The sequence below is a fragment of the Gadus chalcogrammus genome, chromosome 10 (assembly GCF_026213295.1).
Source record: "Gadus chalcogrammus isolate NIFS_2021 chromosome 10, NIFS_Gcha_1.0, whole genome shotgun sequence".
Lineage (NCBI taxonomy): Eukaryota > Metazoa > Chordata > Actinopteri > Gadiformes > Gadidae > Gadus > Gadus chalcogrammus.
In genome coordinates, this window is record NC_079421.1 from 7819237 (window position 1) to 7838291 (window position 19055).

Below are 19055 nucleotides of genomic sequence, written 5' to 3' on the forward strand. Positions count from 1 at the left end.
AGAGAGAGAGAGAGAGAGAGAGAGACCTGTCAGTGTCACCCGGCCTCCCTGGTCTTTCTTGTTCAGGGTATCTGTCACTGGAATGCTGCCTTACCTCTATCTGGGATGGCTGAGGAGGAGTGACTAACAACCTTTGCAGACAGAGCACAGCCTCATACTGAGTCAAGGAGTTGTAGTTGTCTGTTCCTTCTGTCTGGATGGTTTCAGAGTTTCACCATCACTTCACAGTGAGAGTGAGTGTGTTTGAGAGAGAGAGAGTAAATTAATAACCTGACTGGCCCTTATTGGACCTTATTGTGGATGCACTTTGGAGTTTTCTTTTGGTTCTAAAGAGTTCTCCTCTCAGTCACACTAGGCCCGTTGTAGAGCCAGTGCCTGGATGTCTGGTGCCTCCAGCGGAGACAGGCAGGCCCTGCTTCAGGCCATGCTGCAGAGGCTGAAGCTCCAGGCTGACCTCCAGGGAGGGTCTTTCCCAGCGAGCCCAGCCGCCCCCCACCAACAGACTCCTGGTCCCTACAGCAGAACAGCTCACAATGGGTCGGGGATCGCCCTGGTGGGCTCTCCTGGGATGGGGCGAGGTGGGAGGAGCTGGGACTCAACGGAGGAGTTTAGGAATCCAGTGCTGGACAGCAATCTGGATACCTCTGGGACCGGTGCAAAGGTCAACGGAGAACGAGGTCTGGTTCATGGACCTCTATCGGATAACAGACAGGAAACAACTATCCTCAATTTGGCTACGGCATTTTCCTCCACTTCCTGTAAGGACAACACTGCTGATAGTTTGGTTGAAGGTCGTGGCTCGAGACCAACGGTCTCCTCTTCTGCGGTGAGTGGCGGTCTGTTTCCTGTCCACACCCAGAAGGAGGCTGAAGGCACTTCCTCTGCAAGAACAAATGGAGGAAAGGAAGGAAATGACATTTCTGCAATTGAAGAAAGTGTTATTGATGATGCTATGAGTGGTGCAGTAGGAGATGACGGTTCTCTCGCGGGGAATCCCACTTCTGCCTCTCAGTACCACAGGAACAGCCACAGCAGTGACCCAGGGGGGTTAGCTGGGTCTGGAGCCCTACTGTCACCCATAGGGAGCCTGACCCGGGACACTTCTCCCTCCACACACCAGGGCTCCTCGCCTTGGCTCTCTGCACGGCCCTTAAAAGGTCAGAGCCCAGGAAGGGGAGAACCCCCCGCGGCACATAAAGGGAAACCAGGGCCCCTGGCACTGAGCCACACCGGGGGGACTGGCCCCAACACGGCCGGCAGCCCTGTGGCACCACTGCAGAGGGACAGAGCATCTGGGAGTAGAACTAAAAGATGGACACAGAAGATCAAGGAGAAGTTTAGGGAGAGGGGTGGGAGTCTGAAGAAAAGAAAAGAAGAAGCAGGCAGAGAAGAAGTAAAGGTGGAGGAAGAGGGCAAAGTGAGTGGATTTAAGGGGACTAGGTGTTAAGTTTGGTTGTGTTGTGTGGAGGCATTGCGTAACGGGAGATTCCCTTGTTTCTGTTCTGAGTAGATTTCGACTCATAATGAGTATCACAACACAAACGTCATCAGCAGTGCGCCAAGCAGCACTGTGGAACCAACGAGCCAACCCACTGACCCAGTCTCTACAGACGTAGAGGACAGCACTGTGGACATGAGGTAATGCCAGATCAAACTTATTACAATTTGTACCAAAACACAACTCACGCGCACCTTAGTTATGGCTTAATCCAGAAAATACATGGTCCATAAAACAATGTACTATAATATATATATATTACATAGCTGGAAATGCACCCAATGAGTTAATCTACAAATACTAACTCATATGAGGTAAACAACATCACTATGACTCAAAATCAAACCTGTACTAATGTGTAGGTAGGCAGGGGTGACGCTCTGAGAGGACTCAGATTGTGTCAGCACTCGTAGCATAGCTATGACGTACAAATACCATCAGAGGAATGTGACGGGAGATACTTCGTAGATGTTTTATAGCATTGATGAGTTAGAGTCTCTCTCTCTCTCTCTCTGTCTCTCTCTCTCTCTCTCTCTCTCTCTCTCTCTCTCTCTCTCTCTCTCTCTCTCTCTCTCTCTCTCTCTCTCTCTCTCTCTCTCTCTCTCTCTCTCTCTCTCTCTCTCTCTCTCTCTCTCTCTCTCTCACACACCCCTGTCACTCACACTTGTTAGGCCAGACTTGGTTGCTGACGTCTCAGTCATCGATACTACACACATTTTAATATTCTACTGACCTGTTCTCTTAGTGGACAAGTGGACCTGTTTGCAAAGGTTGTACAAAAAGTAACAAACATATAAACCTTGCCTTTGTTGATAAACAGTTAATCTATTGGATAGTCATACACATCTTTCAATTATAATTAGCAAACTATTTACATGGATTTACATTAAATGTAAAGGACAAATATCAAAATGTGAATGGGACAGGGTTCAGAATCTAAAGGGGAAAACTATCCAAACTCCAAAGGTAAAAAACAGTTGGTTCGGCCTTTGATTCATCAAGAATGTAGAAACATCGAATAATTATCATAATCAATAATAATCCAATTTAATTGGGGGAATTTATTCATAAATTCAAAGTTGATGTTGCTCATAGTCAGCGTTTGTTAAAGTGGGATCAGTGGATGGATCTGGTGGGAATTGACCCGTATGTTTGGAACTGACTGAGGTTTCAGGACCAGACATAAAGGAGTGAGTCCGGTGTACCGACCCCCCTGTTCCTCTGATGGAGGAACAGGGGAAGGAACCTCACTGAGAACCACAGCTCACTGTTGGTCGCTGATACACGTTGCCATGACAACAATGACATTTTGTTTAAAGGTTGGCGAAAAGTTGTTCCCTTTTGTCAGTTACGTTAGATTAGTTGAGAACTGAAGCCTTTATTAATATTATTTAAAGCAAAATCCTGAACAATATTGGTTGGGACAAACAACTGTTTTGAACTTTGTGTGGCTATGAATCCTAACACGAGAGCACAATAATCCACTTTACTGTGTCTAAACAAATCACAACCATCACAACAATGTTTAGGTTTTCACACAAAGGAAAACAAAATGGTCCTACATTGGTCTTCATCGCTTTATGGAGAATTAGCTGACATTGCTCCTGAATATCGTTTTTTCTGTCTCGTATTTATACGTTATGTATATATGAATGTATGTGCGTGTTCAGCTTAGTGAGCGGTCTGTGATGCTGGGGCTTGGTAGGATGTCGATTGTCACAGGGGGTACATGACTGGAAAAAGTTTGGGAACCACTGAAGTCATCGATCAAAGTTTGATAAAGACATAATCTTATTGACAAAATGATAAAATGTTGTTTAAAAAGTATAAGCTATATTTGGCAGTAATATGGAATGAGCAATATTGTTTGACATCTACCGGGTCAAACAGAGTGAGTGTTATATATATATTTTATATATATATATAATTCTCAACATATCATTTCTAAAAGCACACGAACAAAGAGGGCAAAGCATTTCTGAATTAACCTGTGCAGGGGCGATTCTAGGTTCTGACTTTTGGGGGGGTTCAGCCCCCAGGAAGCCACAGGGGTATATGAAGTATAAAGGTGTGTGTGTGTGTGTGTGTGGGGGGGGGGGACTTTGAGTATCGTAGATGTAATTTCCTGCATTCTGCTGCATTATAGGGTGACCTGGTGGAGATCCTAAATTTATTCTGGTGGGGGGTATATCTATCAATCCAACACATTGCATATTTTTGAACAGTCTGCTGGTTTATTGTCAGAAAAGCACAGACATTTTGTAACAGTTTAACCTCAGTTAAACTCATAATACCATTGAGTATTTCATCCCAGAGGAAAGGATTAAACACATTTTGGCTAGACTCTAGCTCTTAAAGAATAAATAAATATAACTTAACCTTTTATCTAAGTTATAGACAACACTGTTGTAAATGTAGTATTATTATATTATCCAAGAATTTTCTTATGTCCTGTCCAGGATTCTGTGACTTTTATTTTCTTAGTTACTATGCTGTTGCATGTCTTAGCCAATAGATGGCAGTGTGAGCTAAATAATAAAGTTCTGAACCACTAAAGTGATTTAAGGAAAAAAAACTGTTGGGATGAAGGAATAATCAAATATATGTGAACTCTGTAATAACAATTTGAGGTTTATTCAATTTCCTTTGGGTAATTCTCGCTCAAAGATGACCATATTTTCCCCTCTTTTTTTTAACACAGTTACTGAAACACATTGGTTTTCAAAGTAAACTATACATGTTAAAAATGGAAAATACAAAAAATGTGACGACAAAGTAAAATGGGAACCTCAAAACGAATTCAAAACATTGAAATCGGAATATTGCATCAACATTCATTTTTATAATAATAATAATAATACATTTAATTTAGAGGCGCCTTTCAAGACACCCAAGGTCACCTTACAGAGCATATAGTCATCATACATTTTTTAAAAAACAAGACATTGTGTAAAAATAAATAAACATAAGCAATAAGAAATAAATAAAACAAAAACAAGACAAAACAAAACAAAAAAACAATCAAAACAGTGATCAGTTAGACGTTGTGTGCGAGTTTGAACAGGTGAGTTTTGAGTTGTGACTTGAAGGTTGTAATGGTGTCAGATTGTTTTATGTGTGGGGGGAGGGAGTTCCAGAGCCTGGGTGCTGAACAGCTGAAAGACCGGGCACCCATTGTAGTGAGTCGTGATGTGGGGATACATAGTAGTCCAGCAGAGGTTGAGCGGAGGGAGCGGGAGGGAGTGTATTCTTGGAGGAGGTCGCAGAGATAACTGGGGGCTAGGTTGTGGAGAGCTTTGTAGGTGAGGAGTAGGGTTTTGTATTGGATACGGTAGTGTACTGGGAGCCAGTGAAGTTGAATGAGGACAGGGGTGATGTGGTCAGATGATTTGGTGCGGGTGATGATCCGGGCGGCTGAGTTCTGAATGATCTGCAGTCTGTTGATGAGTTTGGTGGGGAGTCCGGTGAGGAGGGCGTTGCAGTAGTCTATGCGTGATGTGACAAATGAGTGAACTAGGATTTCAGTGCTGGATTGGGTCAGTGATGGGCGGAGTCTGGCGATGTTGCGGAGGTGGAAGAATGCAGTCCGGGTGATGTTGTGAATATGGGGTGCGAATGAGAGGGTGTTGTCCAGGATGACGCCGAGGCTCTTGACTTTGGAGGAGAAGGGTACTGGGAATCCATCGATAATTATGAGTGGAGCTGGGGTGTGTTGTGATTTAGTGAGGGTGGATTTGGATCCGATGAGCAGGGCCTCGGTCTTGTTTCCATTGAGTTTCAGGAAGTTCCTGCTCAACCAGCTCCGGATCTCTTCCAGGCACGTGATGAGGGAGGTGGGGGGGATGGCAGCGGTGGGTTTGGTGGAGATGTAGACCTGTGTGTCGTCAGCGTAGCAGTGAAAATGGACCCCATGGTGACGGAGGAGTGTGCCAAGCGGGAGGAGGTAAGTGGTGAAGAGGAGTGGACCCAAGACTGACCCCTGGGGGACACCCAGTGAGACACCTGAACACCCAGACTTGTGGTTGCTTAGTTGAACAAATTGTTGACGGCCGGTGAGGTAGGATGTAAACCAGGAGAGTGCAGCACCAGTGATCCCAATACCAGCTAGGCGGTCCAGGAGCAGAGGGTGGGAGATGGTGTCGAATGCTGCGCTGAGATCGAGGAGGATGAGAATGGTGAGTAATCCAGAGTCGGCTGCAAGGAGGAGGTTGTTGGTGATTTTGACTAGGGCTGTTTCAGTGCTGTGTTTTGGACGGAAGCCAGATTGGAACGGTTCGTGGAGATTGTTAATGTCGAGGTGGGACTGTAGTTGTGCGGCAACCACCCTTTCAAGTGTTTTGGAGATGAAAGGGAGATTGGAGATGGGCCGGTAATGGTTAAGGTCAGATGGGTCAGCACCAGGTTTTTTCAGGATGGGAGTGATGGCAGCCAGCTTGAGAGTGAGGGGTACAGTACCAGTAGTGAGGGAGGAGTTAATTATGTTGGTGATCATGGGGGAGATTGACGGAAGACATGCTTTGACAAGGGAGGTGGGAAGAGGATCGAGCTGACAGGTGGTGATTTTGGCTTTGCGGATGAGTTCTGAGACGGTCTGTTCTGTTACTAGGGTGAAGTCAGAGAGGGAGCTGATGAGAGGTTGGCCAGAGGTGATCATCCAGGGTGGGTCATCAGAGGGGGTGCGAGATGAGGCCAGTTGTTGGTGAATGGTGTTGATTTTAGAGCTATAAAACATCATATATTATAAATATATATAAATATATAAATATTATAAAAAAATGTATAAAATAAAATATTTTTTTTATAAAAACGAATTTTTTTAAAAATCAACAAGTACAACTTATACTAGACTAATACTATGAGAAACAGACCGCTATTCCGGGAGCACTAAACTATGTCGCCTCACTTTCAGGGACCCATACATTTTTATAAATTGTATCAACATACATTTTTATAAAACTTGTGTTGCGAAAAAATCAACAAGTGAAACATGGACAAGCCTGATACTATGAGAAACAGACCACTATTCCGGGAGCACTAAACTATTGCTCCCGGAATTACGAGATACTATCTCATAATTATGAGATAATTATCTCATAATTATGAGATAACCTGGTGAAATTTTTATTATTGAGTGAATGCAATGAGCCATCGTATGTTTGAATACCCTTTGGCAACCCAAAAGTGTTACAGAATTTCATCAATTCCTTCACTACCACCTTGGCTTTGAGGGAACGTAGTGGAATTGCCTCAGGGTATCGAGTTGTAGCACACATTAAAGTCAGGAGAGACTGGTGACCAGATTTTGACTTGGGAAGCGGGCCAACACAGTCAATGATGAGTCTCTCAAATGGCTCCCCATCACAGGGATAGGATGAAGTGGAGCCTGTGGAATCACTTGGTTTGGTTTCCCAACCAACTGACATGTATGACATCTGACAGCTGTCATGGCAGTGCGTGTGCAACGCGCAAATTGGCGTCTCACCAGTTTTAGATTGTTAGATTGTTGACTGGGGGGGGGGGGGGGGGGGGGGGCGATTGTTGTTGACGGGGAGACGTGACCAAGAAGTGATTTTTTTTTTTTTTTTTTTCGCGCATTTTATATTTTGCGCCCCCCCTCTAGATGGCGCTCTAGGCGGCCGCCTGACCCGCCTGTAGGGAAGGCCGCGCCTGCATGCAACTCTCCCCCACCCTCCTCCACTTCCCTCCCAGATGAGCTGAACCACCCGCTCGTTTTGATCGGGAGAACAAGGAGGCAGCCTTCAAGTCAGATGTTTCACCAGACGAGGACACACTCCAATTCTCCACCTCAGAGGTCTGCGACATCCTGACCAGGGTGAATGCTTGGAAAGCTGCTGGCCCTGATGGAGTCCCCGGACGTGTGCTGCGAGCCTGCACTGAGCAGTTGGCCGGTGTCTTCACTGACATATTCAACATGTCACTAGCTCAATCAACAGTCCCCCACAGTTTTAAATCTGCCACCATTGTTCCGGTGCCCAAACACTCTACAGCGAAGGAACTTAAAGATTTCCGCCCTGTTGCACTGACACCCATCATTGCAAAATGTTTTGAGGAGCTGGTCCTCTCACATCTGAAATCCTGCCTGACCACTTCACTGGACCCGTACCAATTTGCCTACCGTAGCAACCAATCAACAGAGGATGCTATCTCCACAGTGCTCCATCTAGCACTCACCCACCTGGATAGCCCCAAAACATATGTTAGAATGCTGTTTATTGACTTTAGTTCCGCATTCAACACTGTGATCCCCTCCAAGCTGATCTCCAAGCTCAGCCAGCTTGGCATCAGCAACTCACTATGCAACTGGATTATGGACTTCCTTACTAACAGACCCCAGGCTGTTAAATTGGGGAGTCTCTACTCCTCCACTATCACCCTTAACACTGGCGTGCCGCAGGGTTGTGTGTTGAGCCCTCTGCTCTACTCTCTCTTCACCCACGACTGCGCCCCTGTTTATGGCTCCAACGCCATAATCAAGTTTGCAGATGACACCACTGTGGTGGGCCTGATCAGAGATGAGGATGAAACAGCATATAGGGATGAGGTTCAACATCTAACTACGTGGTGTAAAAACAATAACCTGGAACTCAACACCAAGAAGACCAAGGAGATCATTGTGGACTTCAGGAGAACCAGGAGCAGGGCACACAACCCCCTCCATATCAGCAGCGCTGAGGTGGAGCTAGGGCTGCCGCGATTAATCGATGTGGTAGACGAAGTCGACGGTAAAAATGCGTCGGCATCAATAATTTAAGTCGATGCATCTTTTTTTTAATTTTATGAATTTACCTTCAGTAAATTCATAAAATGAATTTACTTCACTTTAGTTAAAATGAATTTACTTCACCCTTTAGTTCACGCTTCAGTTCAGTATAACAAATGTGCGTCTTCCGTATCACTACGTGCTGCGTGCCTGACGTCAGTCTTTTTTGGCACCAGTCATTGGTCGCCTTCAGTCAATGCTTCAGTTTTAAAAAAAGTCATGGCGGCAGCAGCAGTCGAGTCCGACTTGGTGGGGAAAGAGACGGCGTCAAGACCAAAGGCGTCAAAAGTATGGGAGTTTTTTAAACTAGCGCCTAACAAAAGGGTGGTGTGTGCACTCTGCAAAGTGTCGATGGCGTATCATAGCAGCACCACCGCTATGCACGAACACCTCAAAAGAAAGCATACAGGCGCCGTTGTGGACGATGGACCGCCAGAAAAGCCAACGTAAGTATTGTCTATTCATGTTTATTAAATTGCCGTAAGTTTAAATATCTTTTGTCATTGTAGCTGCTAAATACACGCATTATTTAAGCCATAAAGTTGTCTACCTGCGACCTTATAATTTCCATTGAATACGTTTTTACGTTTAAAATAACAGAAAATGTGTAGGCTAGATCTGGGCTTATTCTACGTTGATTGACGGTGCCAGTGTTTGTTCGTGCTTGTTGAGAATGTACCGTATCGAAATATTTTATTTCTGACATTATTTGAAGTTCATTTGTGAGGGGGATGCCTTTAATACAATAAATAACATTTGAATAATTGTGATCAATAAAGTTAAAAGGTGTAAGTCAAAGGAACATAGGAAATATTACTGTCTTCATTATTACATGTTAAATAATTATGATGCATTTGTTTTTCTCCTCTCTTTCTCTCTTGCTCTCAGGAAAAGGCAAAGCAACATGAACGAATTCCTGCAAAAGAAGGATTGCTCACCAACATTTGCAGCTGCTCTTACTGACAGTGTTCTCAACATGATTATCAAAGACATGAGACCCCTGTCAATGGTGGAAGATGAGGGTTTCCGTGCTATGGTTAACACTTTCCAACCAGGCTACTGTCTCCCTAAAAGAACATGCTTCACCAACATGATGGAGAGGAGATATGAGGATGAATTCCTGAAAGTCAAACTTGCCCTCTCGTCATCCAGTTCCATGGTCAGTCTAACAACAGATGCATGGACAAGTATTGCCACGGAGGCATACTTGGGCATAACGTGCCATTATATCAACAATGACTGGGAACTCATAAGCTATAGTTTGACTACTATGCCTCTTGAAGAGCGACACACTGCAGTGAATATTGCATCCTGGATTGAGACGGCAATTGAGAGGTTTGGGATTCCTACAAGCAGGATCAAAGCTGTGGTGCATGACAATGCAGCTAATGTTGTAGCAGCCCTCGAGTTGTTGGAAGAGAGGCATGGGATATCTTCAATCCGCTGTGCTGGCCACACATTGCAACTAGTGGTGAATCAAGCACTGAAGAATCCACAAATTAACAGAGCAATTGGAGCGGCAAGATGCTTGGTGGAACATTTCAAAAAGAGTGAAATGGCCAGTTCCAAGCTGAAAACTAAACAAAAACAAATGGGCAAACCTGAACACAAGCTGATTCAAGACGTTAGTGTAAGATGGAACAGCTCGTACTACATGATCAGCCGCCTGCTAGAGCAGAGGTGGCCTGTTACAGCAACTCTGTCAGACCCAGAGGTTACACACAGAGCAAAACATTTCCTTGACCTCAAAGCTGAACAGTGGAGCCTGCTGGAAGAGCTAGAACAAGCTCTCAAGCCATTTGAGTGTGCAACTGTTTACCTTAGTGGGGGGTCATATGTGACCCTCTCCTCTCTACCTGCACTCATTAAAGGACTGCTGAAGTCTACACAGAATGCAGCCTTTGACAACACCCATGTGCTGGCATTTCAGGCTGTTGCAGCGAACGAAATCTCAACAAGATGGGAGGTTGAGATGGCCTACAAAGATGCTGGTACAAACACCACTGTAATCGCAGCTGCCTTGGATCCCAGGTTTTGCAGACTGAAGTTCCTGTCCCCAGATGAAAGCCTGCAACTGCAGTTGAAAGTGCAAGCCCTTGCACTAGAAGCAAAGAGGAGGGTGATGGAGAGTCAGCAACCACAGCATGCCATAGATGGCCAAACATCAGCAGGTGTTACAGAGAAGAGGTCTGTGTCTTTGCTGGACACATTGCTTGGGTCGGACTCTGAGGAAACATCCAGCCAGAATGACAGTGGGGACGAGGCAGATGTCATCAGTCATTCTGTGAGAGAAGAGATTCTCAAGTATTTTGGGGAACAGCCTCTGCCTAAAAGTTCAGATCCTCTGCAGTGGTGGAAAACAAATGAGGCAAGGTTTCCCTCTCTGGCTGTTCTGGCAAAGTCATATTTGGGTGTACCTGCAACATCAACCCCTTCAGAACGTCTTTTCTCCATAGCTGGTAACATAGCTTCCAAGAAAAGAGCTAGCCTGAGCCCAGAACATGTGGACATGTTGACGTTCTTACACTACAATACACATGTCTAACTGACATGATATTGATTAATATTTTAGTTGCATTTTGAGCTGGACACTTACACTTACTTTAAACATGTTGCACTTTTACTTTAATAAGGGGTTTAATAGAAATAATAGAAAGGAGTTTAATAGCAAGAAAATGTATTTTGGAGTTGCAATACTGACTTATAACAAGTCCTCTTTTTTTATTTATTTTTATCATGTTGGGAGTTCCTAGTTTAAACCTGCAGTTTTGCACTTTAATATGTCAGCCTTTGTTTACATTTTGTTTTGTGCTGCATTATGTTAAAATAAAAAGAATTAACTGAGCTGAAATGGTGAATTTTTTTTTGGTTGGGAGGAAAATTAATCGTTTAGATTAATCAACTAATCTATAAAATAGTCTATAGATTAATCGATAGAAAAATATTCGTTAGTGGCAGCCCTAGGTGGAGCGTGTGTCTAGCTTCAAGTTCCTTGGGGTCCACATCACAGAAAATCTTTCTTTGTCCCTCAACTCCTCCAGTCTGGTGAAGAAGGCGCATCAACGCCTTCACTTCCTATGGACCCTCAAGAAAGCAAAGCTTTGCCCTAGGATTCCATCAGACTTCTACCGCTGTACCACTGAGAGCATACTTACAAATTGCCTCTCTGTATGGTACGGCAACTGCAACGCTGCCGACCACAAGTCACTACAAAGAGTAGTCAACTCTGCCCAGAGGACTATTGGCTGTCCACTCCCCCCCATTCACAACATATACTATGACCGCTGCTTAAACAAAGCCAAATCTATTGTCAAGGATAACACCCACCCAAACCATGGACTTTTCACCCTTCTCACATCTGGCAAGCGATACAGGAGCCTGCGCTCCTGCACCAGCAGGCACAATAATAGTTTCTTTCCAGAGGCTGTAACACTGCTGAACAAACCCCAAGAAGACCAAGGAGATCATTGTGGACTTCAGGAGAACCAGGAGCAGGGCACACAACCACCTCCATATCAGCAGCGCTGAGGTGGAGCGTGTGTCTAGCTTCAAGTTCCTTGGGGTCCACATCACAGAAAATCTTTCTTGGTCCCTCAACTCCTCCAGTCTGGTGAAGAAGGTGCATCAACGCCTTCACTTCCTATGGACCCTCAAGAATGCAAAGCTTTGCCCTAGGATTCTATCAGACTTCTACCGCTGTACCACTGAGAGCATACTTACAAATTGCCTCTCTGTATGGTACGGCAACTGCAATGCTGCCGACCACAAGTCACTACAAAGAGTAGTCAACTCTGCCCAGAGGACTATTGGCTGTCCACTCCCCCCCATTCACAACATATACTATGACTGCTGCTTAAACAAAGCCAAATCTATTGTCAAGGATAACACCCACCCAAACCATGGACTTTTCACCCTTCTCACATCTGGCAAGCGATACAGGAGCCTGCGCTCCCGCACCAGCAGGCACAAGAATAGTTTATTTCCAGAGGGTGTAACACTGCTGAACAAACCCCCACCCCCCGTATAGCCCTGGACTTTTAAATGGTTACCTGCATAGCTGTTGCATCTCACTTTATGCAATGTTCAACCTGTTTACATTTTACTGCCTTGCACTGTATAACTGCACTGTATAACTGCACTGAACTGCACTGTCTAGCACTGCACTTTTTAAACGGCTAACTTTTTGGTATTTAAATGCTTCTTTTGCAATTCTGGTTGGATGTCAACTCATTAGTTTTGTATCTATACTCTGCCAGTGACAATAAAGTTGAATCAAAATCAAAATGAATCAAAATCAAATGAGTGGCAGTGTCTTGAAGCATCTCTTTTTAAACCAGGCCAGAAGAAATGTTTCAACATACGATAGTAAGTTTTAGCTATCCCTAGATGACCAGACCAAACATTATCATGAGCTAAGCTCAATATCTGTGCACGGTAACCAGCAGGGACAACAATCTGATATGCAGTATTACACCCACTGTCATCAGCTGAAGGAGCCCACTTACGCATGAGAATACCATCTTCCCAGTAGTAAACCACTTGAGAGGCACCAATCTCATCTTTAGGCAATGCCGCTGCTACACTCTTAGCCAAGGAAGGATCGGCCTTCTGAGCCTCTATCAGCTGCTCCCTGCCAACCTTTAACTGAGTCTCAGACTCATCAGCCAAGGTGACAGGATGGAACAATGTAACCTCAGTATTCTCACCTACAATGGAATCAGTGGACTGCTTAGCTACAGTTCACTCAGAAGTGGCAGAGGGACAAGCAGACACAGTCTCGACAGTTTCTTCACAAGGAACAATAAACGTATCTGAAAGGTCTACCACATCCTCAACCTTCCTTGACTGAGCGCGAGTTACAACACAAGCAGGAAACACTTTTGGTATCTGAGATAACTGATCACCTTGGTTAACACCCCTAGAGCCAACTGGGTTGCTAACAACAATGGGCATAGGGAACACCTCCCCACCAGCCAAATCATTACCCAGAATCATGTCCACACCTTCTAAAGGAAGTTCAGGGCGAATTGCCACCGTCACAAGGCCTGTAACCAAGCCAGACTGTAAATAAACATCATGCAATGGGGCTTCAAACCAAGCCAGTCCACACCCCCGCACTAAAGCATTTTCACCGGTAGAGGTTTCTTCAGAGAGGGGCAGTACTCCCTCCACCAACAAAGACTGAGCGGCTGCTGTATCTCTTAGGATACGAATCGGGACCAATGTCTCTGACTCCGAGGTGGCCACTAACCCCTCCATCCGGAAAGGTGCAAAAAGATCCGGCTCAATGCTGTCTTCACTGGGTTCACTCATACCTTTCCCCAACCCAGGCCTATTTTCAGTAAGCTGACTGAGACCATCTTTGGCACCAGGCAGACAGGATACAGAAGCTAGCAATGCCACTGGCTTAGCTTTCTGTTTCCTACTAAGAGCATAACAGTCAGCTATTACATGACCAGGCTTTTTACAAAAGAAACAAACTCTCTCAGAATTTCCAGAGCCAGAACTAGCAGGTTTGGTAGAAAAACCTGAGGAACCAGGACCGTCACTGCCAGCTGTAAAGCGAAGAGGACGAGGAGACGCATGGTTCCTAGCTTCACAAGGTTTATCATTAAAGACGGCTTTGTGAGCGAGGACATATTCATCAGCAAGTACAGCGGCATCCCCAATTCTGGCTACACGCTGCTCACTAAGATAGGTGGCAACTGCTTCAGGAACACAGTTTTTGAATTCTTCGAAAAGTACCAACTCACGAAGGTGCTCTTTAGTTTCAGCTTTTTGAGATGCACACCACCTATTAAACAGAATTTCCTTCTCCCTGGCAAATTCTACAAAGGTCTGCTTGTCAACCCTACGACTACCTCTAAATCGCTGCCTATAGGCCTCTGGGACCAGCTCATAGGCCCGCAAGATGGCTGCTTTAACAATTTCGTAGTCAGCGCATTGGTTAAGTGTTAATGAAGAGTAGACCTCCTGTGCTTTACCTTTTAAGACACACTGCAGCAACAATGTCCATACATCTTTAGGCCATTCAAACGTGGTGGCTACACGCTCAAAATGGGAAAAGTATCTTTCCACCTCTTTTCCAAGAAATGAGGAACTAATGTTCTTCCCAACATCAAACCGAGGAGAAGCAGAAGATGTACTAGAACTAGCACTCTGAGACTGCATCTCAAGTGACCTCATCTCCAATTCTTTCATTCTTTCCTCATGTACCAGCTGCAACCTCGCCATTTCGAACTTCCTCCCCTCTTCTTTATCTTTTGCCTCAATTTCTAACTGCTTTATCTTGAGTTGCAACTCCAACTCTTGCAAATGAACGGATTGAACATCCTGAGTTTGCAACTTTACAGCCTCTGACTTACTACCAGCCACCTTAACAGGATCACTTAAGTCAAAAACCTCAGACTCACTCAAGAGCACTCCCTGCTGACTAAGAGCAGTAACTACTCTGGCTCTCAGCTCATCTTTCTTAAGGGAAATTGATGCAGTTTCAATGCAGCAGTGTTCTACAACGGACATGAGCTGTGCCTTGCTGCAATGAAAAAGCTGTTCTGCTGTAGGAGCTTCCCTAAACTTTTCTAGGTCAAACTCCATAATGAAATGCCACTACTATTTCTTGCCACACAGTATAGAAATAGTTAACTACTACCACTCTACTGCCATGAGCTTACACCACTCAAACACTAGAGTCTACTACTCTTCTCCACTGAGAAGAGTGCATCACAAAAACCATGTGACCAAACTAACAAAACCCACATATGCATATGCGCTACTCACTCACCCAACAAGGTTGCGTGTGGAAAACAAAGGCCAGCACGTGCCACCACATGCTATCAATAGAGGTTGGTATTCTTAACTAAGCTACTCTAGAGCAGTGGTTCTCAACCTTTTTTGAGCAAACGCCCCACTGACCTTACCCTGAACTCCTGGTCGCGGGACCTTGGGCACCGCAACCACTCCCGCGTCTCCCGCGACTCCCGCCATGCCCCGTGAACGAATGAATGAATGGCCCGGGAACTACGGGCAACGCGGACTCCACGAAAACAGATCGCACGCAGAGGCTTGATAAGGCCTATATATTTTGTATTTGAAATGCAACGGTCTTTTCGTGGAGACTACGCTCAGAGCAGCTGGAACTTAACAAGAGGAAGGAGGAAAACGGACTATGAAACAAAATTTGATATTTTTTTCTTGCTATCGGCCATGTTTGATTGTGTTGTGTTGGTTATTGAACTGTTAACCCGCAAACTTGGGTTATGTTCATCAGCGTTACTATAGAGATCATGACGATAGCTGATGTAACTGGAGTCCGGGCGTGTGCAGGACTGAACCGCGCTGTATTATCACTGTTCCACTGTGCATAGACAGTAAAAAGTAGCTGAGACGGTAGAGGGGTTAGAAACCAATAAATGAAAATAGGCTATTTATTTCAGGTAGTCAATTTTTTCACCCAAAAAAGAAAAGAAAAAAGAGTTTAAAATCCCCCCCCCAAAAAATGGAATCACGTTCACAGCGCCCCCTAGGTTGTGCGAACGCCCCCCGCCCCCGTTGAGAAACCATGCTCTAGAGCAGGGGTGTCAAACGTACGGCCCGCGGGCCGGATCAGGCCCGCGAACGGGTTTAATCCGGCCCGCGAGATGATTTTGTGAAGTACAGTATTGTAAAAAAAAATAAATAAATAAAATAAAATTATAAAAATCCTTCCTAGCATTACATGAATTGCATTGACTGGCACTGACTAATTTGTTGTACATTGAACTACTGGACAATTGTGTGTAACTGGAAGTCGCTTTGGAATGTAACGTAAAATGATCTGCTATTTTTCAATGAAAGAAACTGCTGTTCTTAATGTGTCCACTAGAAATCGCAATAGCAATTATGTTAAGCAAGCAAACTTTATACCGGGGCTGAGCAGGGAGCAAGTATAAACAGGTAGTGCAGCTAGCCCGGAGCTACCTTGTCGCTCTGCCTTATGCTACGGCCACACCAACCGCGTTGCTCGCAGTGGATACCGCGAGTACCGCGCCTAACCTGACGCTTGATCGGTGTGTGGTGGTTCAACGCTTCCACCGCGTCACCGCGCCACCGCAGCTAGATGAGTCCATGTCCATGCAAGTGAACGGAGCGTTCCCTCTTCGTCATAACTATCAAACCAAACATCCTTCACATTCACTGAGCAAAAATTATGAAATTAAAATGCACATTTCTCGCTAAAAATGTTTCCATAAACGCATTTAATGGCGTAACTATAACTATTTCCACCCAGAATAAAGAAAGATGTCGGCCGTGGCTGCGCTGGAGTCCGAGGTAGGAAACCCAAACGCCGCGTTTGGGTGCATGATAGAGTTTAGATCGGGTTAGATTAAATAATCTCTGATATAAATAACACTAATCGGGTTAAATAACTTCACATGGTGTGTCTGGTGTGTTTCCAGCATTCGTAGTGTTGATCAGCAGAGAAATAGTCCGCCAGGCTGCGTTTACGTGCGTAATTACGTGCAACTTCCGCGCCTAAAGCCCCCAACGCAACGCTTCAACGCGTGTACCGTGCCTAGACCAATGGTTCCCTATGCAAAAATGCCGATTTTCAACGCCCCTACCGCGAGCAACGCGGTTGGTGTGGCCGTACCTTTATACTTCCAACATTATGCGCTTTGGCACTCTCATTGCCCCAAAATGTCTCTGTCAAAAAGACGAAAAGTGGACACAGTGCAGAGTTTTACAAGAAAAATGGTCATCGTACTTTTTATTCACGGAAGTAAATGGGAAACCTGTGTTTGGTGTGCTCACAGCATGTTTAATTTTACAAAATTATGCCATATTTTTACCGGTCCGGCCCACTTGGGAATAGATTTTCCTCCATGTGGCCCCTAGGCTAAAATGAGTTTGACACCCCTGCTCTAGAGCGTACCTGGTTCCCTATCTATCTAAGACTGTTAATCTAACTAACTAGGGCTCAACTAGTCTTCGTCGGCTTTCCTGGGCACGCCAAGGGCCACCCCAGGGTTACCGCTGAAAAACAATAAACAATAAAGGTGATGGTCTCTCCAACACCCGTCGACTAACTTAACCAGGCAAGCTCAGAGAAAAAAAATAAAAACTACCTCATGGGGCAACAGAAGCATGGACCTCCTTACAAACAAACAAAATGAAAAACGTGGGTCAAACTCACTTACTCTAAACTTTGGACGAGCCCCCATTATGTTACGACCGGCTCAAGGCCACAACACATCACATCACACCATACTAAGTATGATGCAAAAAGGTGTTTATTTACAACCAAGAAGAAGTACAACACAAACAAAGGCTGGGATCCTGTCAGGAAGTTGAGAGAGAGAGCCGGAGGGAGGATCCACTTATATAGGCTGCACCCACAGCTTCATGCAGGTGTCCGCAATCACCACTCAGGAGGCTGCAACTTAAAGAGACATGGCAGACACGTACAACGGGATAGACAAATAAATATTGACACATAACAGTGATCCAGAGTTGAGCTACAGTTTCCATGTGTCCCAGGGGCTTCTACACTCACAGAGCAGTTGCTTGATTATTTGGGGACTTAAGGTAATTTATTTTGAGACGCTTTACTTCCTCCATAAAAGCGTCCCATCCTTCAATGAATTGAGGTGTTGCCGTTGAACACACCTATGATGAGCTGTTCATGTGCTTTGGAAGTTGTCTCGTCACTATTGCTAATGAGGCATTACTGCATGAATAAAGAGGCAATCATCAGCTTATGATAATAAACTGTCAAATGCTTTTTTGGCAGATCGAATGACTTTAACATCGGGCTGGGTTCCTTCAGCCTCCTGGAGGAGATTCAAACCGGTCAATACTGGGCCACCTTCCTGAGCCCCGCCCTGTCAGAGGGCTCCACCTATCAGAGACCAGCACAACAGCACACTGGCCAATCACAAAATGCTGCCGTGACCGGACTCCAAGAAAACAACCAATCATCCGTAGGCATCGACCTACTAGGGAACCCAGTTATAGCTGTCATGGCAACGTCTCCTGCGTACCTTCCGGTGCCCGTCACCATGGACACCTCGGAACCGGACGGATCTGGAGTGGTGATGGAGCACGAGGCCAGAGCAGAACCAATGGAACAACACGGTCAATCAGAGCCCTCTGAAGAGCCCGGACCCACGCCAGGAGGCGGACCTCAGGTTCACTCACACTTTATCAACGTAAGGAATGACCCGATGTTGACTCATGATCAGAGTCGCTATTGTGTGACAATTAAAATAACCCAAACTTAGAAGGGGAACTTTTTGGTTTCTCTGCATCGTACCTCAAGAAGCCTAATTGTTCCTGATGCTTCCTCTTTCAGAACGCAGGACTTGTGAACAACACGATCCTGTTGAGCCAGATCCGGAGCAGGAAGCGGGTCCACCGGCGGTCCCTGGAGCGAACAGGAAGCGGAGGGACAGCGGGAGGAGGGGGAGGGGGGAGAGGGGCCTCAGGGGGGAGAGGGGCCTCTGGAGGTAGGGGAGCAGAGCCCAGTGAAGAACCAACTGTCTAGCAAATCAAATGTAAAATACTAAACCCAGCATAAAATGTTTTTGTGTTTGCTGTAGATGAAGCCCCATCATCGTCGGCCTCGGCCAGCGGCCCGGTTGCCGTGACGACAGAGGAGGGCACCGGCCTGCTCTACTTATACCCATTCAAGGCCCGTCAAACCCCGTCCCTCCCGGCTCCCCAGGAGTTTGTCCCGAAGGGCGTCCTGAAGCACACCCAGTGTAAGGGGACAGAGAGCACCGTATCCATGGAGAC

At 45.5% G+C, this 19055-nt stretch overlaps 2 protein-coding genes across 2 annotated transcripts; both read left to right on the top strand.

Moving 5' to 3' along the window:
* Nucleotides 1–19: 19 nt before the first annotated feature.
* On the top strand, nt 20–18788 carry LOC130390962 (uncharacterized). Its single transcript, XM_056601143.1, has 5 exons — nt 20–1417; nt 1511–1638; nt 18052–18469; nt 18613–18711; nt 18771–18788. The coding sequence occupies exons 1-5, from the start codon at nt 380–382 to the stop codon at nt 18786–18788; spliced, it is 1701 nt and encodes a 566-aa protein (XP_056457118.1). The 5' UTR covers nt 20–379.
* LOC130390363 (E3 SUMO-protein ligase ZBED1-like) lies at nt 7292–11301 on the top strand. Its single transcript, XM_056600260.1, has 2 exons — nt 7292–8725; nt 9168–11301. Exons 1-2 carry the CDS (start codon nt 8349–8351, stop codon nt 10822–10824), a joined length of 2034 nt encoding a protein of 677 aa, XP_056456235.1. The 5' UTR covers nt 7292–8348; the 3' UTR covers nt 10825–11301.
* Nucleotides 18789–19055: the final 267 nt, after the last annotated feature.